The following is a 22,802-nucleotide window of genomic DNA, read 5'->3' as shown; positions in this document are numbered from 1 at the left end:
TTTTGAAAGTTATTATTGAATCTGCTTCCACCGCCCTTTCAGGCATCGCATTACAGATCATAACAACTCGCTGCATAAAAAAAATTTCATTTCCCCCACCGGATTTTTTGCCAATTTTTTTCCTCATCTCCCCTCTTGTTCTTTTGCCAATCACCTTAAATCTGTGTCCTCTGGTTACTGACCCTCCTGCCAGTAGAAACAGTTTCTCCCTATCTACTCTATCAATACCTCTCCTAATTTTGAACACCTCTATTAAATCTCCCCTTAACCTTCTCTGCTCTAAGGAGAACAATCTCAGCTTCTCCAGTCTCTCCACATAACTGAAGTCCCTCATCCCTGATACCATTCTAGTAAATCTCCTCTGCACTCTCTCTAAGACCTTGATATCCTTCCTAAATTGTGGCGCCCAGAATTGGCCACAATACTCCAGCTGGGACCTAACCAGCGATTTATAAAGGTTTTCTAGCGCAGTGGGGTATGGATTGATAGGATGTTAATTGTATGATTTTATCATTTGATGTTGATTGTGTTCAGGTGGTGGGTTTCAATTGGGGACTCTCTTGTATCCTTTTTACAGGAGAGCCTAGCTAGGGTGCGGTTTGTGTGTAAGGGGGAATCCCTGTGAATAAAGGCTTGGAAGCAACTGAAGACCAGGTTCTAGTATTCTGTCCTTCACCACATGGCTACCCAATTTTGACATAGGAGGCCCGTAATCTCCCTGCCAGCAGAGTAACTGATGTTGTCATTGCTGTTGCTTTGCTAAGGCCGATTGCAGCACCAGCATCATCGTCCCAGCTGAAATCAGCCACCTTGGGACAGACCAGGCATCAGACTTGGGGTCTTCCTGATCCGTGCGACTCAGCTACTCGCTGGGCAGTGCACTTTACAGCTGAGCCCACCCGCAGAGCGGAGCTTCATCCTTCACTCAGTGTGAAAGGACGGCAAGGGGAGGGGACAAGGCCCAGATCAGGCATCAGGCTCCTTCCCATCGGGAGGGAGTGAATAACTGGAAAGAGACCAAAGAGAGTAAAAAAAATATTTACAACTTATCTTCCTTCTGACCTCCAAGTCTCCTTTTTCCTCCTATTGTGCCCTTTTCTTTTTTGATTCTGTTTTTCTGTGACACTTCAGTGTTCTATCTTTCTCTTTTCCTGCTTCCTTTTTGCTCTTTCACGCTCTTTTTTATTTGTGTGTTTTGCATCTATCTTTCCTTTTTCTGTGTTGTTTCTCTGGCTGATTTGAGTCATTTTGTTCCACTTGGATTCTACCCTATTAATGCACTGGCCTCAGCTCATCTGCTGCTGAAACCCTCATCCATGCTTTTGTTATATCCAGACTCGACTATTCCAATGCTCTCCTGACCGGCCTCCCATCTTCCACCCTCCGTAAACTTGAGCTCATCCAAAACTCTGCTGCCCGTATCCTAACTCGCACCAAGTCCCGTTCACCCATCACCCCCCGTGCTCGCTGAACTACATTGGCTCCCAGTCCGGCAACGCCTCGATTTTAAAATTCTCTTCCTCGTGTTCAAATCCCTCCATGGTCTCACCCCTCCCTATCTCTGTAACCTCCTCCTGCCCTACAACCCTCCGAGGTCTCAGCGCTCCTCCAACTCTGGCCTCTTGAGCATCCCCCACTCCCTTCGCCCCACCACTGGTGGCCGTGCCTTCAGCCGTCTAGGCCCTAAGCTCTGGAATTTCCTCCCTAAACCTCTCCACCTCTCTCTCTTCTCCTTTAAGTTCCTCCTGTATGCCTATTTCTTTGTCCCGTCCTAACACCTCCTTCTTTGGCTCGGTGTCAAATTTTTGTCTGATTACACAACTCTGAAGCACCTGGGGACGTTTTCCAACGTTAAAGGCGCTATATAAATGCACGTCGTTGTTGTTAAATGAGTGACTGAGAACGTACTGCAACCAGGAAGGGCTAACCCACCAGAGGACAGTTGGTGCCCATGGATCTGTGCTCCAGCAAAGCTCATCACTTTCACGAAAAGGAGAACTCGGAAGGGACGAATGGATTTCTGGAGGAATGCGAGCAATGCATCCCAGGATAAATACTTACATCTCCTTTTAATAGGAGCTGGTCTGTGGTGAGAAATTCAAGGGGCACTGACACAGCAGCTGGACCAGTAGCTGATGGAAGTTAACAATCTCTCGCATCACTGGTGGGCAGGACTAGCTTTGCGCAGCAAGACTTGTCAATATAAAGGGTCGTTAGCGTCTTGTGAGGGAGCAGACACGTTCCCTGTTATTTTCAGTACAGTACTCCCAAAAAAACACAGCATCAATTTGCTAAGCAACATTAAGGATTTCTGGAAACTGCATATTGAAACTGGGCAGACAGCAACTCTTCAACCCACAAACCTTTAAATCATTTATTCAACAACCCAATCTAATCAAGCCCAACAGGAAATTCTGAACCAAAGCATAAAATTTTATGCACAGCATTTGATTAGGCTTATAAATCATACTGCTGTCTCTAGGGTATTCATGACAGAATATGCATTATATTTCATCCATTCAGTATTAAAAACAAAAATGCATGGAATAGGAATTCTATATAAATGGATTGAATAGGGGCCGGCTCACTCCACTGGAATTCTATAATAATGGGAGTAATGAGTGAAAGTCCGATACATTGGAATCCTGTACAATGGGACTGAATGGGAAGGGATTTGATCCATTGGAATCCAGTACAATATGAGTGAATGGGAAGGGGTTTGATCCATTGGAGTCCAGTACAATGGGAGTGAATGGGAAGGGGTTTGATCCATTGGAATCCAGTTCAATGGGAGTGATTGGGAAGGGGTTTGATCCATTGGAATCCTGTACAATGGGAGTAAATGGGAAGGAGTTTGATCCATTGGAATCCTGTACAATGGGAGTAAATGGGAAGGGATTTGATCCATTGGAATTTTGTACAATGGGACTGAATGGGAAGGGGTTTGATCCATTGGAATCCTGTACAATGGGAGTAAATGGGAAGGGGTTTGATCCATTGGAATCCTGTACAATGGGAGTGAATGGGAAGGGATTTGATCCATTGGAATTTTGTACAATGGGAGTGAATGGGAAGGGGTTTGATCCATTGGAATCCTGTACAATGGGAGTGAATGGGAAGGGATTTGATCCATTGGAATTTTGTACAATGGGAGTGAATGGGAAGGGGTTTGATCCATTGGAATCCTGTACATTGGGAGTGAATGGGAAGGGGTTTGATCCATTGGAATAAATGGCCATGAATGAATTCCTGAAGCAAATAAAAATCATTAGAGTGTGTAGAAAGTTAACAGTTTTATTTTTGAGAGGTTTTATTACTTTTTTTATGTCTGTATGTAAATTTTCTCCTGGGATAGTGTAAACAACAGCAACAACTTGTCAAACAGCCCTTAGTAGAAAAATAGCATGGAGCATTTTACAGAGGTGAGAGTCTGAAACACGAAAAAATAACGGGGTGGGAACTGAAGACACAGTTTAAAAGGTTGGGATTTGAAGAGACTTCTGGAAGAATCGGGGGGGGGATGGGTGAGGGGAGGGGTAGTAAGGTGAGGTGATTTTGGGAGAGAGCAGGGGGAGCAATGAGTGAAATATCACAAGAATCGATGTTCCTTTCAGTTATTTACTGGTGCACATCTACATCTACATCCAGCAGTTAGATTGATGTGGTTGATGTGTGATTTGCCCACCGATTACTGCAACTCCAAACTCATTAGCAATGGCTGTGCAGATTAAGTATGAATTCTTTTCCACACGTTATCAAATTATTTTATTAATTTTTATATATTGCAATCATTCTTTGGTTCCAATACATTGTCATATATCGCACTGTTAGATTAGCACTGTGCAGTGTGCAGGATGAGTGTGCGTAGTACGGTGATAATGAATGAGTGTTCCAGTGTGACTTGGGAGCTGACTGTGGGGAATGTTGGCACTGTTGGGATGGACTGTTCATTGCAATGGGCTGCTGGTTATGGGTTACTGTATCAGATGGGCTGCTGGTTATGGGTTACTGGTTATGGTTACTGTATCAGATGGGCTGCTGGTTATGGTTACTGTATCAGATGGGCTGCTGGTTATGGTTACTGTATCAGATGGGCTGCTGGTTATGGTTACTGTATCAGATGGGCTGCTGGTTATGGGTTACTGTATCAAATGGGCTGCTGGTTATGGTTACTGTATCAGATGGGCTGCTGGTTATGGTTACTGTATCAGATGGGCTGCTGGTTATGGTTACTGTATCAGATGGGCTGCTGGTTATGGTTACTGTATGAGATGGGCTGCTGGTTATGGGTTACTGTATCAGATGGACTGCTGATTATGGGTTACTGTATGAGATGGGCTGCTGGTTATGGGTTACTGTATGAGATGGGCTGCTGGTTATGGGTTACTGTATGAGATGGGCTGCTGGTTATGGGTTACTGTATGAGATGGGCTGCTGGTTATGGGTTACTGTATGAGATGGGCTGCTGGTGTGTACTGGTGACCTACTGGCCGTTTGCTGGCAAAAGACCAGGATTGAGAATCGGGGATCAGGGAGGTGAGATTACCCGATAGTTGTGAGTACAAAATGGGAGCTCCTTTTTGTACTAAATCTATCATCAAGGAAATTCAGCGCTGAGATTTCCCAGTCTTCCACTGGTCCCGGCTCAGTGAGAGGCATGGTTTTAAATTTTGTTTTTTTTAAATCCCACTTCGTTGTGTCGACAAGGAAAGACATCTGTGCTGGAATGAACCGCCCCTGCGAGACCCTGGGCTTGTCACACGTTTCTGGAATGTGCCAGCCCCACAGGAGCTGCAGCATCAACGAAGACTCGGGCCTCCCTCTCGCATTCACCGTGGCACACGAGCTCGGGCACAAGTAAGTCTGGCAACTCTCTCCCAATGACTATTTTTTACCATTTACAGTGAACCGTAATCAGGAGGCTGAGTTCCTCCTCACCCCCCTGCCTTACCCAAGGACTCTGAGGTCAATTTTGGGAGTCAGCCGTGGCTCATTGGGTACCACACTCGCCTCAAGAGTCCAGAAGGTCATGGGTTCGATCCCCGCTGCAGAGACTTGAGCCCATAATCCAGACCTGACACGCTCAGTACCAGTAACGAGGGAGTGCTGCACTGTCAGAGAGTGCCATTAAACTGAGGCCCCGTCTATCCTCCAAAAGGTCCCATGACTACTATTTTGAAGAAGAGCGGAGGAGTTCCCCCAAGTGTCCCGGCCAATATTTAATCCTCAACCAACATTAGTAAAAAAAAAACAAATTAGCTGTCACGTTTCCTACATTATAACACCGACTACAAAAAATACTTCATTGGCTGTAAAGTGCTTTGGGTCGTCCTGAGGTCATGAAAGGTGCGTTATAAATGCAAGTCTTTCACTCTTTAAATGAAAGTAATACTCCAAAATCTGACCGGAGGGCTCATGTTTATATATAAAATATATTGGACACTTGAGAGTGATTACAGGCTGGAATCTAACTGACTCAGATGTGTTAACTACAGAATATTGGGCATTTGAGAAAATAATCGTATCATGGGGTTAGATCATATCAAGGCTTTGGGACATACTGTGGATTTGAAGGCGCAATATAAATAAACATTCTTACGATATGAATCCCTCGACTAGATTCCAGCCTGTAGCTCACTCCCAGAGTTATGACTGAAATCGAAACATTATTCTAGATATAAAGTGTCTGAACCCCTCAATGAGATTGCAAGCTGTAATTGTTTCCAGGTTTAGTTACTTTAGTTACATATTAGTCAGTTTAAAAATCTGAATTCGTAGATTCGGTTGCTTCCTTGCAGCCATTCCTAGGTACCAATTAGTTTATTTTTTAAACGTTACAGTGCATTAAAATCTGACACAGGCTCAAAATATTTTGAGAAGTAGAACATTTTTAAATTAGAAATGTACTTTTAATGAACTGCAACGCTTGCGAAGTTAGGCTGAAAATGAGAGAGGGAACTTAATGCTGAGACATCAGAGTCTGACAGACTGACACGATATCAGAAATTCACTTTTTACATTAAACTTTAATCTCGTTCTTCGAAACCTCTGCAGCCAGTCCAGCGTTCCAGTGCCCAGAGTGTACGGTTCCCACATTCTTCGAAACAATGTGTTGTGGGTAGTGTAACTTACTCTCTGGTGCCTCTTTTTAAAAAAAAATCCTGCTGCAGCCTCTCACGTTTTATACACAATTCATCGAACTGGGCAGTTCTCAGTTAGAAAAGCAAACTGCTGATTATTGAACTAAAAACGGGCGCCTAAGCATCCAACATGGCGGGCGGGGCGCGCACGCTCATTACTCACCGGAAGTACCGCACCCGTAAAGGCAGGGAAAGAGGCGTCCAGGACTCAGGCCTTTTATATATGCAAATAGGGGGCCTAAAGCCTGTTTGAGATCCCCTTTGCGACATAGGGCTGCGTGCGGCCTGAGCAGCGTCCTTAAAAGGTCCCAAGACGCTTCACAGGAGCGTTATGTGACAGAATTTGACACCGAGCCACATAAGGAGATATTAGGACAGGTGACCAAAAGATTGGTCAAAGAGGTAGGTTTTAAGAAGCGTCTTAAAGGAGGAGAGAGAGGCGGAGAGGCAGAGAGGTTTAGGGAGGTAATTCCTGAGCTTAGGGCCGAGGCAGCTGAAGGCACGGCCGCCAATGGTGGAGCAATGAAAATCGGGGATGCGCAAGAGGCCAGAATTGGAGGAGCGCAGAGATCTCGGAGGGTTGTAGGGCTGGAGGAGGTTACAGAGATAGGGAGTGGGTGAGGCCATGGAGGGATTTGAAAACAAGGAGGAGAATTTTAAAATCGAGGCGTTGCCTGACAGGGAGCCAATGTAGTTCAGCGAGCACAGGGGTGATGGGTGAACGGGACTTGGTGCGAGTTAGGATACGGGCAGCAGAGTTTTGGATGAGCTGAAGTTTACGGAGGGTGGAAGGTGGGAGGCCGGCCAGGAGAGCATTGGAATAGTCGAGTCTGGAGCTAACAAAGGCATTGACGAGAGTTTCAACAGTTGGAAAACTGCCACCATCACACCATTCCTTGGGAATTCAAAGACTTTCAGTCTTCGAGCAGTTAATGCAGCCATGGATGGGAAGGCCTGCTGCTCACTTACATTGAGTTGCTGTCCCAGCGGGGGAAGATTGCAAAGGGATATTGACCCTGGAACTCTTTCAATGCTCGGTTCTCTCTTGTGCTGTGGTGATAACATGTCTCTGTTAACCTCTGAACTGTGGACGGTGATGATGCACAGGCATGAGAATGTTCAGCTTTTTGGCAGCTTTCCCCTCGTTCTCAGTAAATGTTACTCACCATCCCCTACTTCCCTCCCTTCAGTTAGATGTATGTGAATTAACCCTTTGAGCACCGAAAAACTTTTCTCAGCTTTGAAAAGTCTGCGGGGTAGTTTCCAGGCCTGGACTCGCGACCAGCGGGCGCCCGAACCGAGAGGCCGGTGGATCGATGGGAATTGGTCCTGGAGCCTCATCTGCATCGTGCCTCCACAGGCAGCTCCCCCCGAGCGAAGGGATCAATGTCGGGCTGTCTGCCTCTACCCGACCAAACCCCTTCATTATCTTAAAGGCCTCTAACAGGTCACCACCCAGCCTTCTCTTTTCTAGAGAGAAGAGCCCCAGCCTGTTCAATCTTTACTGATAGTTATAACCCTCTCAGTTCTGGTATCATCCTTGTAAATCTTTTTTTGCACCTTCTCCAGTGCCTCTATATCCATTTTGTAATATGGAGAGAAAATCTGCGCACAGTGCTCCCAAGTGTGGTCTAATCAACTTTCAATACAAGTTTAACATAACTTCTCTGCTTTTCAATTCTATTTCTCTAGAAATGAACTCCCAGTGCTTGGTTTGCTTTTTCTCATGGGCTAGGTTCTGGGAGGGTTGTGGTCAGATGGAGTTACACTCGCCTGTACAGCACTGGGAGCCGGGCGAGGAATGCTACCAGAGTTTCATTTTTACCTCTGTACAATTCCCTATTGTTCAGCCGAACCTGCGGGGCGGGGCAGGGCGGGGGCAGGCATATCCCGAAAGTGTGTCAGTGCTGCTCTTTGTTTGCTCTCCATCAGGCAGTGAGAGGAGCTAACATGGTTGCTCACAGGCAGGCAAGTCATCACAAATCGCGCCCGTGCGCTATCCCCCCGGTGGCCGCCTCCTGATGCTCCGGCCATCATGGTGTGTGGGGCAGGCTTGATGGGCCAGCTGGTCTTTTCCTGCCCCTCAATTTCGTTTGTTCGTACGTTCGACTCAAGAGCATTACTGGTGAAGGCCTCAAATCCCACGTTCTGATCCAAGGAATGGTGTGATGGTGGCAGAGGAAGAATCTAGAGTGGGTAATAAATAAAATAATGGGGCAAACGTTTATAATAAAATAAGTAAATAATGTTGCTTGATAAGTTGTCACTGTACTTGTTTTTATAACATGTAAACCTAGGAAACGTTAGGGATGAGAAAAACCCATTTTGCCCATGGAAGCCGAGCCTCTTAACTCATTACCTCTGGTATCCGATTTTATTTTGAATTATTTTTGCCTCTATTACCTTACTTGGTAGATTAAATCAAACATTTATCATTCTTAGAGTAAAAAGACTGTTTGTTGCAACTCTATCTAATTTATCACATTCGTGGGGTGGAACAGACTCTTGTTGTAAGTAAATAATGACAGCGGGACACAGGTTAAGGTTAAGGATGCTAAAAGAAGATAGGACATTTAGGCAACATTTTTAGTCAGAGAGTGATAGAATTGCGGAATGGATCACCAGCGGGAGTGGCGGATCAGATAAACCACGGCAGGATTAATCCCTATTGGAAAAGGGGATTCAGGGATATGAGTTCCAGACCCAGGATAAGGAAATTGACGGAAGGGTAGGTTAGATGGACCGAGAGCAAAACATTACAATGTTGCTATGTTTATGATGAAAAAGCTGATTTGATTAAAACCTGCAACCCATCAACTGCACTAGCAGAGTGAGGGAAGCCCAAATCCATTTGTTAGCTGTACCCGTTAACACCCTGTTACGATGGTTGTAAGCCCAGTGGGTCTGACGAGCGACAGCATTGTTTCCAAACACACCACATTGTGAGTGAGTCTCAGAAGATCCTCTGCCTGCACTGTGCAGTTATCATAGAATAATACGCAGAAGTTGATAGCCAAGTTCCGCACCCATGAGGACGGCCTCAACCGGGATCTTGGGTCCATGTCACGCTACACGTAACTCCACCAGCAAAAAGAGAAAAAAAAGTTATGTTTTTAATATTCTCTCTCTCTCTCTCTCTGCCATTTGGGTTTCTTTCTGTCTGTCTGTGTAATTGACACAATGTATATCCAGTGTACTGGGACGTGCTGTTCTCCGTGACTGGCCTGTTTGAACAACAACGACACCTTTTGATTGGTGTGATGCTGTCCCAGCCTAGTATAAGATATGCGATTTGAGAAACTTTTCACTCATTCACCTGACGAAGGGGATAATCTCCGAAAGCTTGTGATTTTAAAATAAATTTGTTGGACTATAACCTGGTGTTGTAAGATTCCTTACATTTGTCCACCCCAGTCCATCACCGGCATCTCCACATCATAGAATAATACAGCATGGAAGGAGGCCATTCGGCCCATCGTACCTGTGCCGGCTCTTTGGAAGAGCTATCCAGTTGGTCCCATTCCCTTACCCTTTCCCCATAGATAGTATCATAGTAGGATAGCTGGTACTATTTTAAGGGCCGACTCACCACCCCTTTTTGTTTTGTGGGACCTTGTGCTGCAGCTTTGGGATACAACATGATGGGACCGGCAATGACTGTGAGCCAATTGGGAAAAGACCTTTCATCATGTCTCCACAGCTCCTGTACGACACCAGCCCTCTAACCTGGTCTCGCTGCAGCAGGGAATACATCACCCGCTTTCTGGAGTAAGTGCCTTTCTCTCTGGGTCGAGCATATTTTTGTGGGTATTGGTGAAGGATTCGATCAGCATGGTGCTGTTTGGGAACCTGAGGTGGAGAATCTCAGGCATTTTGCTTGCTGTTTTCCTGCACCCTCCCAGAGTTATTTGAAACTGTGCCTTCGTGTTCTCTTGGACATTCTGCAATCTCTCATTAGCCATGGGGCCACCCTCACGAGTGAACCATGCAGATGACAATGTGAGATCAACCATTAGCCTCCCCCAATGGGTACTGAACACACCAGGACGGCCTCAGGTTTGATTGCCAATCTGTAACGAGTTGGCTGATCTCCGTCAAGGTGGTGGTCAGTGGGGGGGGGGGGGAGATGGGGGAGGGGGTGAGCGGGAAGTGGAGGGGGGACGGGAAGTTTGCTACAATCATTGGTCTCCTCGTTCGTGGAAACTCACTTAGGGTCCCTGCTCCTCGTCCTTTCTGGTGATTGCTGCTGGAGGCTGTGTGGACTTTGGGGGAGAACAAGTTCAGACCCAGCTGATGTGGTTTCCTCAGTCAAAAAACCTGCTGACATTCACAGTCTAGGCTCGCACACGATAAATAGCACTTGGGAGGTGCTGGAGGGAGACCGGCCCACATGGCATCTTGCCCCAGGAAACACCAGTGACTTCAGTAGAGATGGGGTGAAAATTGAACACAATTATTCTTTTGTTTCTGAGACTGTAAAGAAGAAAGTTTTATTTTGATTTTTCTTTTCTAACCCCCGGTTATCACTAAAGCCTCTTCGGCTCCTTTTTATGTTTTATGTCTTTGTCTGATTGATGTTTCCAGCCGCGGATGGGGTCTCTGTCTGGACGATCTGCCTGCCAAGGAAGCGATCGGTTTGCCTTCGGTGGCACCGGGGGTGTTGTACGATGTCAATCACCAGTGTCGACTGCAGTATGGAGCCAGATCAGTGTTCTGCGATAACATGGACGTAAGACGATAGTTCCTTGCACTTTCACAGTCAGAACTGGGGCACGCCTTCGGGATTAGGCAGCAGCTGCCTTTAAAGGGGCGCAGCGCCCAGTGTGGTACTGACCCCTGTATGTACCAGAAGCCACACAAAAGGTGGTTGAAACCTGGAACTCTGTTCCCCCAAGAGGCTGTGGGTGCTGGGGGACAATTGGAGTACTGAGATAGAAAGATTTTTTTATTGGTAAGGGTATGAAGGGAGTAGAGGTGGGTAAATGGAGCTGAGGTGCAGATCAGCCATGATCTGATTGAATGGCGAGCAGGCCTGAGGGGCTGACTGGCCTCCTCCTGCTCCTAATGTTGCTATGTCCCTATATTCCACATTCCATCCTCAGTCTGTCTTGAATTATTTGATCTCAGCCAGGGTAGCTGTAGATGTGGCACATCTGATCTTTGTGCCTCTAGGCTGAGGAGAGGAAAAATCAGCCAGAACTCAGGTCTGTCTTATTTTTTGTTGCATTGTATCAAATCCCTCGATTTCTTTTATTTGTTCTCAGGACATGGAGACATTTATTGTCCCTCCCTAGTGAGAAGGTGATGGGATTTCTACTTCCTTTGTAGCACATGTTTTACAACTAAGTGGGTTCCTCGCCCACAACACAGGGTATTAAGAGTCAACAATGTACGGGCGGGTTTTTATACCAATCTGGCAGCTTTTATCGTCATATAGTGAATATAAATTGCCAGCTTTATTGAATTCATAATGTATCATGGTTGGGATCGGAACTCACAGCCTCTGGGTTACTAATCCGGTACCATAACCAGCACACTACCACAACCCAATTCTCTTCCTGGCTGGGATTCAGCCAACTCAGCACAAACCGGGAGTTCAGACCTAGGATCTTCCTGGTTTGTGGGGCTCAGGAACTCACTGGATAAACTTACATGATCCATTTGGGGAAAACCTTTGCCTTTAAATGTAAAAAAAAAACTATATGAAGGTAATGGATATTGGCGAGTAATTGGATGATGGAACACTCATGAAGTTCTTGTAAACTACGGGACAAAGTTTGAAAGGTTTATAAGCATTCGCTGAGTGCTAAACTGAGATTACTGCCTTCAAACCATTCCCAAGTATCCCATATTTCTATAACACCAGATAATATTCTGCACCGTTGCAGACAGTGGGTGAAATCCAACTTGGCAGGGGTGTAAAATGAGGGATAGCGGATTGGGTGCCCGTTATACATCTTCCCCCTACCCACTCACCCCGATTTTCCTATCCATTCATGCTCAATTTCACCCCCGGGGAGTCAAAACCAAATGTAGTCTTCAGGCGAAGTGGGGTTAGAGGGTGAGGGGATAATCCAGCTGGGACACGGGATTTGTAAAGGAGGACAAGGGACTGGAATCCAATTAATTACCAATCCCTTGATTTCTTTTATTTGTACTCAGGACATGGAGACATTTATTGTCCCTCCCTAGTGAGAAGGTGATGGGATTTCTACATCCTTTGTAGCACATGTTTTACAACTAAGTGGGTTGGTAATTAATAGAGGTTGTCGGGGTGGGGGGGTGATTATTTGGTACTTAGTGCAAGGTAGGATGTGGACAGCAGAGTGTTGGGCACATTGGAGTACTGCTTACTGCTGTTTGGTATCTAACTGAGACTGTAGCACATGTATTAAAACCATGATAGGTGGTAGATGGCGTGGTTGAAGAAGCTTTTGAAAGTAGGAAGATAGTTAGCAAGGCAGAGACACTTAGGGAGAGAGTCATGGAGTATAAGGCCAGGATAGTTAATGCGTCTGTCACGGAAAGTGGAGTGGGGTATGGGAGGGGGTGGGGATGCACAGGGGGGGCAGAGTATAAAACTCAGGACTGGAGTGATGCCCATATTTATGAAGTCACTTGAGCCCTATAGCATTCTCAACACAGAAGTACATATTTTCATGGACCCTCATAGAATGACCTTGAATGACCTTTGTTGCTTTGAGTGTAATAATTCCCTGTCTCTCCCTGACAGAGTGTCTGCAATACGCTGTGGTGCACAGTAGGAAACACTTGTCACTCTAAGCTGGATGCCGCTGTAGATGGTACAAAATGCGGAGAGAAGAAGGTAACCTTATTATTTTTAACTAAGCTACCTTTAGATCTCTCATTGATTTGCATCTTCCAAAGAAGAAGGGAAAAATGAATAGAAAAAAAAGGAATAAAAGTAGTCATTCTCTGAGCACTATGATCGCTGCTAAGGAACACATGGGGGATGAGATTTTGACTTTGTGTGAGAGCGTAGAACGGGTGATAGTGAATTGTTTTTGAAATCAATGGAAATAAAAATGAGGAGAGATGTAAAACAGGCTGCCGACTCTTACAATAGTGTAATAATGTTTTACACCATCGCTCAAAGTCAAGATCTACCCCAGGGAGTTCTGCCAGGCTACAGTCTGATGGAAGGGGTCCTTTGAAAAGCATTGTCTTGGGAACATGAACTACAGGAAGAGGAAAATTGGGTGATGGTTTGGCCGTTCCCTTGTGTTCCCATGCAGGAATGTGTTTGTTGCTCTTTATTAACCAGTGAGCATGAGGTATGAGCACTGGGCAGCACGGTGAATTACAGCGCACTCCCCCTACCTATTGGACTTGTGCTGTGCCCAGCCAAGAGCAGAAGTCTTTTGCCCTTGGAGGAAGTCCAAGGGTCTGAAGTTAAAGAATGTTTTTGTCCATAATTGGCCAATCTCATTTAAAGAGTCTGTACATTGGTGTTGCAGATGGAAGTTTCGTTCATGGTTTGTGACTTGCCACAAAACACCAAGACATAGGTTGGTCTCCTGGTGAGTCCTTGAGACTGGGCACTTCTCCTTGCAAAGAGGAAAGGAAAATCAGCAAAGACATCACTTCACACTGTCCTGTTTTAAAACAATATCCTTAAGAGAAGTGAGAGTCCTGAATGGCAAAATGGGCTAATGCAGTGTCTTTGCACTGCTTAGACTGGTTCAAATCCAGGCCAGACTGATGTGGTCAAAGTCTCCCTGCCTCTGTTGATTGTAAAGGCCCTCAGTAAAATCAGGTGATCTTATAGAGGTGTACAAGATAGTATATGGTACAGATAAGATAAATCTGGAGTGCTACTTCAACTGTGAGAGAGTAGGACACGGGGACACAGATTCAGACTATGAAAAGACAAATTTAGGACTGATGTTGAGAAGTCACAACGAGTGATCATCACCTGGGTGGAGTGGAGGTAAAACCAGTTTCAAACCCAGGTCCTTAGTGATTGATGTCAGCAGAACAAAACTGTCCATAATTCTGGACCGAGCAGCATAAAATCATCAGTCTCATTCCGAGACATTATAAAGGTACCCGGCAGGAGAGATGAAAATGTGACATTAAGCCAGTAGGGGTTGCTTTTCTGTGATTGGGGTGAAGGTACATTGGGGTAAAAAGTACAATATGTGGGTGCTCGGCATGGAGAAATAGTTTGCAATATGCACTCCCAGCGATCCCAGGGAATGGCACAACAGAATTTTTACCCTAAAGTTGGGTCGGAGTAGGTGAGTTTAACTTTGTAATCTCTGCACTCCTCCAATTCTGGCCTCTTGCGCATCCCTGATTTTCATCACTTCACCATTGGCGGCCGGGCCTTCAGCTGCTCTAAGCTCTGGAATTCACTCCCTAAACCTCTCCACCTCTCTACCTCTCTCTCCTCCTTTAAGACCCTCCTTAAAACCTACCTCTTTGACCAAGTTTTTGGTCACTTGTTCTAATATCTCCTTATGTGGCTCGGTGTCAAATCTTGACTGATAGTCGCTCCTGTGAAGTGCTTTGGGACGTTTTACTACGTTAAAGGCGCTATATAAATGCAAATTGTTGTTGTATCTGAACTGGGAGTCTGTGATGCCGACAATGCGGACAACAAAACTGTTCCACATCCAGCTCTAACAATTCCTACTTTGATGACTGCACAAAAGAAAATTTATCATCTGGTATTAACTCTCAACATCCTCTTCCAGTGGTGTTTCGATGGAGATTGTATATCCACAGTCTACCGTCCCGAGAGTACAAACGGAAACTGGGGAGCCTGGAGTTCTTGGTCTTCGTGTACCCGAACCTGCAGTGCAGGGATACAAAGCGCAGAGAGACACTGCAACAATCCAACGTAAGCTTTTACAATCTCTCCGAGACATCTTGGCTGGCTGCAATTAGTCTGTACCGATCAGTCAATAGTGTTCCGACCTCGCCTGTTTCCCTGTTGCTGTGCTCCAATAGTCGTTGAGACAGAAAGGAGGCACTCAGACCCCGGAGGGAGTGCAGGCGAGACTGTTTCCTTAGCATCAGAGGACTGAGTTCTGAGGGAGAACTGGAGAAGCTCGGGTGTTCCAGCCTTGAAAAGAGGCAATTGAGAGTTGATCTTACAGAAGGAAACAAGGTAGTAAATGGTGCTGAAAAGTTAGACGTGGAGCACTGCTACAACCATGAGAATAGAACCAAAGGATACAGGCTCAGACGAACAAAAGACAACTTTAGGACTGATGTCAGGAAGTTCTTTACACTGAGTGATCGCTCGGAGTGAGTGGAGTGGAGGCAATAACTCTGGAATCACTTAAGAAGCAGTTCGGTGCTGTATTAGGGGGACTGTAGGTTATATCCAGAGCTAGGACGGGCCAAGCAGCCCTCCTGTTCTGTATTTATTGCATGACCTTGCTGTGAACGTACAGATGTGAACTGAGTCACCAGCATACTATGAAGTGTCAGCCGTGGCTCAGTGGGTAGGAATTGTGTCTCTAAATTAGAAGGTTGTAGGTTCAAGTCCCACTCCTGAGACTTAAGCACATAATCCAGGCTGACACTTCAGTCAGTACTGAGGGACTCTGCACTGTCAGAGTTGCTGTCTTTTGGATGAGTCTGAGACTGAGGCCCTGTCTGCCCTCTAAGATGGGTGTAAAAGATTCCATGGCATTATTGGAAGAAGAGCAGGGGAGTTCTCCCCGGTGTCCTGGCCAATATTTATCCCTCACCCAAAATCACTAAAAACAAATTATCTGGTCATTATCACATTGCTGTTTGTGGGATCTTGCTGTGTGCAAATCGGCTGCCGTGTTTCCTACATTACAACTGTGACTACACTTCAGAAGAACTTTATTGGCTGTAAAGTGCTTTAGGATGTCCTGAGGATGTGAAAGGTGCTATATAAATGCAAGTTCTTTCTTTTTAAAATGATTGCTGGAAGTGGTTTGTTATTTCTCGATTCGCTCAAGGACCAGCGTTCGCATTTTTATGCAAAATCGTGGCATTTGGACAATGAATCAGACCGCATGCATTCTGGGTGGAAAATAGCAATGCATTGCACTGCACCCAGTGACGTGCCCTGACAAAGAGAGTCCATCTCTGCATCTATTGCATCTCACTTGCTGCTCACTCTGTTATGTCTTTATAAATCACTGGTTAGGCCTCAGCTGCAGTATTGTGTCCAATTCTGGGCACCACACTTTATGAACGATGGAGAGGGTGCAGAAGAGATTTACTAGAATGGTACCAGGGATGAGGGACTTCAGTTATGTGGAGAGACTGGAGAAGCTGGGATTGTTCTCCTTAGAGCAGAGAAGGTTAAGGGGAGATTTAGCAGAGATGTTCAAAAATCATGAAGGGTTTTGAGAAAGTAAATAAGGAGAAACTGTTTCCAGTGGCAGAAGGGTCAGTAACCAGAGGACACAGATTTAAGGTAATTTGCAAAAGAGCCAGAAGGGGTGATGAGGAGAAATTTCTTTTACGCAGAGAGTTGTTATGATCCGGAATGCATTGAAAGGGCGGTGGAAACAGATTCAGTAATAACTTTCAAAAGGGAATTGGATAAATACTTGAAGGGGAGAAAATTGCAGGGCTATGGGGAAAGAGCAGGGGGGATTGGGACTAAGTGGACAGCTCTTTCAAAGAGCTGGCACAGGCACGATGGGCCGAATGGCCTCCTTCTGTGCTGTTAGATTCAATGATTCTATGAACTCACCGCCCCCATTTTGTATCCAACCACTGTTTTTGTTTAGACTGAATGACTGAGCGTTTAATTTAAATGGGCTGTGGGGCCAAGATTTGAAGATAGGCTGTTTTTATCTGGAGTTTATAAAAAGACTGATCCAAACATCACCCTCGTCCAACCATAACACTTCATGGGTAATTAATTATGCATTTAACAGAATTCGACATGTTGTTGCCTTGTCATCTAAGAATCACTGGAAATATAAAATATAAGCAGCAGTTTACTTTTCAGTTTGTTTGACTGTATGGCTGTGATTATAACTCTGTCAGAGTCTCGTGTTAGCAGCTGTGTTTCTGTCTTATGGCAGCGACAGTTTCCCATTTGCTGCTGGCCTGGTTTCTATGGCAACAGAAGGAAAGCAAATAAGTGATTTTTCAGTAAAGGTAATTCTGATAAGCTTCAAAAAAAATAATAAAAAGAGGGGAAATGGTGGTGGAGAGTGCGTTACAAGGCTGTAACATCCTCAAGAGGCTTACGCGAGCCATGACTCTCGATCAAGTGCCACTGTTAATGGTGATGTGGAGATGGCGGTGATAGACTGGGGTTGACAAATGTAAGGAATCTTACAACACCAGGTTATAGTCCAACAGTTTTATTTGAAAATCACAAGCTTTCGGAGGCTTTCTCCTTCGTCAGGTGAAGTGTGGGATTCCTTGAATGTTACCGCATTTATAGTCAGAGAACAATACCTGGTGATTACAGATAATCTTTCCAACTGCCCGTTGTCAAGGCAATCAAAGTGTTCAGACAGAGAGATGTTACATACAGGACCACCGAATATACAAACAGCCAGAACAAAAGACAGAGAGAGAGAGAGAAACATCCGAAAGGAAGAGAAAGACAGAGAATGACCCGTTGTATTAAAAACAGATGGACTATAACCTGGTGTTGTAAGATTCCTTACACTGTTAATGAGTCAGTCTAGGAGATATTGGCCAACCATTTGATTGTCCTCATCTGATGTTCTTTCCTGTACTGTTTACTATCTTGTTTAGTTCTCTAAGTTGCCTCTTTTCAAGGCTGCAGAGCTCAAGATTCTCCAGTCCATGCAATTTCCAAAAAGAACCTTTCCTCACCGTCCCAGGGACACTGGACCCACCTTATCCTACGTCATTCCATTCGTATTGTAAGGTGGAACTGTGGTGATCAGAATCATTGGATTGAATTATACCTTTGCTTTTTGCTCTCCTGAGATGTGCTGAATAATATATAGAATTCTGATAATCAACAGCAGGGATGAGGGGTTTCAGTTATCTACAGAGACTGGAGAAGCTGGGATTGTTCTCCTTAGAGCAAAGATGGTTAAGGGGAGATTTAATAGAGGTGTTCAAAATTATGAAGGTAGATAGGGAGAAACTGTTTCAACTGGCAGGAGGGTCGGTAACCAGAGGACACAGATTTAAAATAATTGGCAAAAAAGGCAGGGGGGAGATGAGGTGAATTTTTTTAATGCAGCAAGTTGTTATAATCTGGAATGCGCTGCCTGAAAGGGAGGTGGAAGAAGATTCAATAGTAACTTTCAAAGGGGAATTGGATAAATACTCAAAAAAGGAAAAATTTGCAGGGCTACGGGGAAAGAGCAGAGGCGTGGGACTAATTGATAGCTCTTTCAGAGAGCCAGCACAGGCACGATGGGCTGAATGGCCTCCTTCTGTGCTGTATGATTCTCTGAGGTTAAGAATTGGTTATGCCATTCTGTAGACACCACAAGGCATTCTTTATTGCATTGTGAGCATCAACACACATCATTAACCCAACATGCTCGACTAGTCACCGTCAGCATAAATAAACACAAACAAATGAAGCAATAAAAATGACTGGAGAGTTTAAGGCCGTAATCCGGTCCTTTTTTGTTGAGATATCCAGATGAAAGGGCCAAGGTCCATCGTACAGGGGACCATCGAGGTTGAAAAGAGTAAGAGAGAAGATGAAGTAGATGAAGATATGATAATTAGGTAATGCCAAGCATAGGTTTTAAAAGCCTGTAGATTGATGGTAAGACAAGGGGACTCAGGCTCAAACTGATGGAAGGCAAATTTAGGACTAATCTACAGAAATGTCTTCTTCACAGAAAGAGTGATCAAAATATAGGTTGACCTTCTAGGTAGGGTAACGGTGGCCAAAATTGGAGTCACTTAAGAGACAGTTAGATCCTATATAGGAGAGACTGTAGACTTTTCTAGGTTGGCCAACTGGTCTTTATCATCCATGTCTATCTTGTGATCTTGCGTAAAGGTAGGGTTTGGAGTTGAGATGAAGGTTATCAAGCCATCTCATGGTTTATTACGTAATCATATAGAAACATAGGAAGCTAGGAACAGGATTAGGCCACTTAGGCCCTCAAGGTCTGTTCCGCCATTCAATGAGATCATGGGTAATCTAAAGTCTATGATTAGTTTACTACTTGATAGTTATTGCTAGGTATCCGTTATTCAATCTATAAGCATCGGCAACTCCACAGGTCAGATAATGATGTCTGGATAGACATGCAATGTCGAGATTGTAGATAATGTCGTCTCAAAGGTTAGATGGCAACAATAAAATTCATAAGCTTCCATTTAAAGATCTATGATGTCATCTCGATCTCTCAATGTGTTATTGCTTTGTAATACATTGCAGCCTGCGTGTTTTCCTTTTTTTTGTGCCATCAGAGTCCCTTTATTAGACTGCACTTGAAATCATTCCCAGTTTACCTGTTAACATTGGGTTAAATGTTGCTCCTATAGCTTAGGTAACTCTTAAATATTAGGATAAATATTTGGCAAGTAGCCTGACGTAACTCAGAAAAATTCTGGGATCATGTAAAAAAAAAAGAAAGACTTGCATTTATCATATCAGCATCATATCATCTCAGAAATATCTCAAACATACAATGAATTACTTTGAAGAGTAGGACCTGAATTATGTGGGTAAATGTGACACAGCAAGATCCCACAAACAGCAGTGAGATGAATGACTAGTTAATCTGTTGTTAATGGCTTTGGTTGAGGGAGAAATCTTGCCAGTACCCTGGCGGAACTCCCTGCTTTTCCTCAAAAGTGCTACACAATCTTTAACATCCCTCAGAACCACTGGAATAGGCAGACGGGTCCTCGGTTTAACATCTCATCCAAAGGACGGCACCTCCGACAACGCAGCGCTCCCCGGAGAGTCAAATCCTAGAGTGGGACTTCATCCACAGCCTTCTGAGAGTGCTACCAACTGAGCCAAGCCGACAATAAAAGGGTACATAAAGGGTTAAACACATCTGTTCCAGTCATTAATACCAGAACGCTAAAATTAAACACAGATGTAAAACATTTGGGTGGTCAATAGAATATACCGGAAGACTAGATGATATAGCGTGATACAACCCTGCAGAAAAGTTATTTATGTGTCTTGGCGATGTGCAGCACAATGTCTGTTTTAAGCTGCCCCGAAGGTAACAGTTATGTTACTAGAAAGCGCGAATGAGCATCTCTCCAGCCGCCCGCTCTGTTAAAATCCTTTCAACTCCCCCAGTAAAACTGATTTGATTCTACCAACCATTTCAGCTGTACACCTGCCATCCCTGAATGTACTTTTCCTTTGAAGTCTTTCGGTAAAGTATCGAGTGGAATGCATCTGCAATTACTGCATGTCCCTCGGCTCCCTTCTGAAAAATATCCTTCCCGTTCTCTACCATAAAGTGGAATTCACCACCTAACAGCTCTGGGGGAGCATCCTCACCACACAGACTGCAGCTGTTCAAGAAGAAGGCCCACCACCGCCTTCCCAAGGGGCAACTAGGAATGGGCAATAAATGCCGGCCTTGCCAGTGACGCCCACATCCCAATAATGAATACAGAAAAACCCCATCATTATCCACACTCCCCTGCCATCCAGATTATTCACCAGAAGTTTCTCCTTATGTAAGACATCTCCCATTGTACTGCTTACTGCACGGGAACTGGAGTAGGCCATTCTGAGAGGGCTTGACAGGATAGATGCTGAGAGGCTGCTTCCCCTCCCTGGCTGGAGAGCCTAGAACTAGGGGGCATTGTCTCAGGATAAGGGGTCGGCCATTTAAGACCGAGATGAGGAGGAAATTCTTCACTCAGAGGGTTGTGAATCTTTGGAATTCTCTACCCCAGAGGGCTGTGGATGCTCTGTCGTTGAGTATATTCAAGGCTGAGATCGATAGATTTTTGGAATCTAAGGAAATCAACGGATATGGGGATTGGGCGGGAAAGTGGAGTTGAGGTCGAAGATCAGCCATGATTTTATTGAATGGCGGGGCAGGCTCGAGGGGCCGTATGGCCTACTCCTGCTCCTATTTCTTATGTTCTTATTCAGCCTTTTCGAACCTGTTCCGCCATTCGATTAGATCATGGCTGATCTGTATCTCAACTCCATCTACCCGCCTTGGTTCCATATCCCTTAATATCCTTATCTAACAAAAATCTATCGATTTCAGTTTTTGACATTTTCAATTGATCCCCAATCTCAACAGCTTTTTGGGGGAGAGAGTTCCAGATTTCCACTCCCCTTTGTGTGAAGAAATGCTTTGTGACATCACCCCTGAATAGCCTAGCTCTAATTTTAAGGTTACACCCCTTTGTTCTGGACTCTCCTACCAGAGGAAATAATTTCTCTCTATCTATCCTATCAGCGCCTTTAATCATCTTAAACACTTCAATTAGATCACCCCTTAATCTTCTATACTCAATGGAATACAAGCCTAGTCTATGCTTCTTTTCTTATTTATATTTCACCTCCTTTTCTTGGAGAATAATAGTAGTTTCTTTTTTTTTATTTGTACTAGTCAATCTTTTGTGGCGTTGCAATGGGAGAAGTCAGGACCAAGTGTAGTCTTCAGGTGGATTACTTACATAGAATTACATTTTTTTTTAATTCGTTCACGGGATGTGGGCGTCGCTGGCACGCTCAGCATTTATTGCCCATCCCTAATTGCCCTCGAGAAGGTGGTGGTGAGCCACCTTCTTGAACCACTGCAGTCTGTGTGGTGACGGTTCTCCCACAGTGCTGTTAGGAAGGGAGTTCCAGGATTTTGACCCAGCGACAATGAAGGAACGGCGATATATTTCCAAGTCGGGATGGTGTGTGACTTGGAGGGGAACGTGCAAGTGGTGTTGTTCCCATGTGCCTGCTGCTCTTGTCCTTCTAGGTGGTAGAGGTCGCGGGTTTGGGAGGTGCTGTCGAAGAAGCCTTGGCGAGTTGCTGCAGTGCATCCTGTGGATGGTGCACACTGCAGCCACAGTGCGCCGGTGGTGAAGGGAGTGAATGTTTAGGGTGGTGGATGGGGTGCCAATCAAGCGGGCTGCTTTATCTTGGATGGTGTCGAGCTTCTTGAGTGTTGTTGGAGCTGCACTCATCCAGGCAAGTGGAGAGTATTCCATCACACTCCTGACTTGTGCCTTGTAGATGGTGGAAAGGCTTTGGGGAGTCAGGAGGTGAGTCACTCGCCGCAGAATACCCAGCCTCTGACCTGCTCTCGTAGCCACAGTATTTATATGACTGGTCCAGTTAAGTTTCTGGTCAATGGTGACCTCCAGGATGTTGATACATAGAAATTACAACATGGAAACAGGCCATTTGGTGTTTAACCTCCACATGAGCAGTATCCTAATCCCATCCGCCCACTCTGTCCACATATCCCTTTATCCCCCTTTTCCTTCACCCACATACCTAACCTATTCTTAAATGTTGACATGGTCTCTGCTTCAATCGCTAATTCCGGGAGCACATTCCACAGCTTCACAACCCTCTGCGTAAAAAGATTTCTCCTGCTCACTGTCCTAAATCTCTTACACTTAACATCAATGTCCCTTTGTTCTACACCCCTCAATCACCAGAAATCGGTCTGTTCCTATCTACTCTGTCCCAACATTTTTAACACCTCTATCAAATCACCCTATAATCTCCTCTGTCCTAACAAAAAC

The 22,802-nt window shown here is 45.0% G+C and overlaps 1 protein-coding gene across 2 annotated transcripts in view; it reads left to right on the top strand.

The window, feature by feature from the left end:
* Positions 1-22,802, top strand: part of LOC137301714 (A disintegrin and metalloproteinase with thrombospondin motifs 7-like) — a 162,414-nt gene that overhangs the window by 49,374 nt on the left and 90,238 nt on the right. For both annotated transcript variants that reach the window (XM_067971298.1, XM_067971297.1), the window contains exons 7-11: positions 4,708-4,857; positions 9,765-9,908; positions 10,725-10,869; positions 12,874-12,966; positions 14,861-15,006. In XM_067971298.1, the coding sequence (XP_067827399.1) occupies positions 4,708-4,857; positions 9,765-9,908; positions 10,725-10,869; positions 12,874-12,966; positions 14,861-15,006 (678 nt within the window). The remainder of the gene's footprint in view (positions 1-4,707; positions 4,858-9,764; positions 9,909-10,724; positions 10,870-12,873; positions 12,967-14,860; positions 15,007-22,802) is intronic.

The sequence above is a fragment of the Heptranchias perlo genome, chromosome 34 (assembly GCF_035084215.1).
Source record: "Heptranchias perlo isolate sHepPer1 chromosome 34, sHepPer1.hap1, whole genome shotgun sequence".
In the NCBI taxonomy this organism is placed as follows: domain Eukaryota; kingdom Metazoa; phylum Chordata; class Chondrichthyes; order Hexanchiformes; family Hexanchidae; genus Heptranchias; species Heptranchias perlo.
This window is presented reverse-complemented; position numbering and strand designations above follow the sequence as displayed.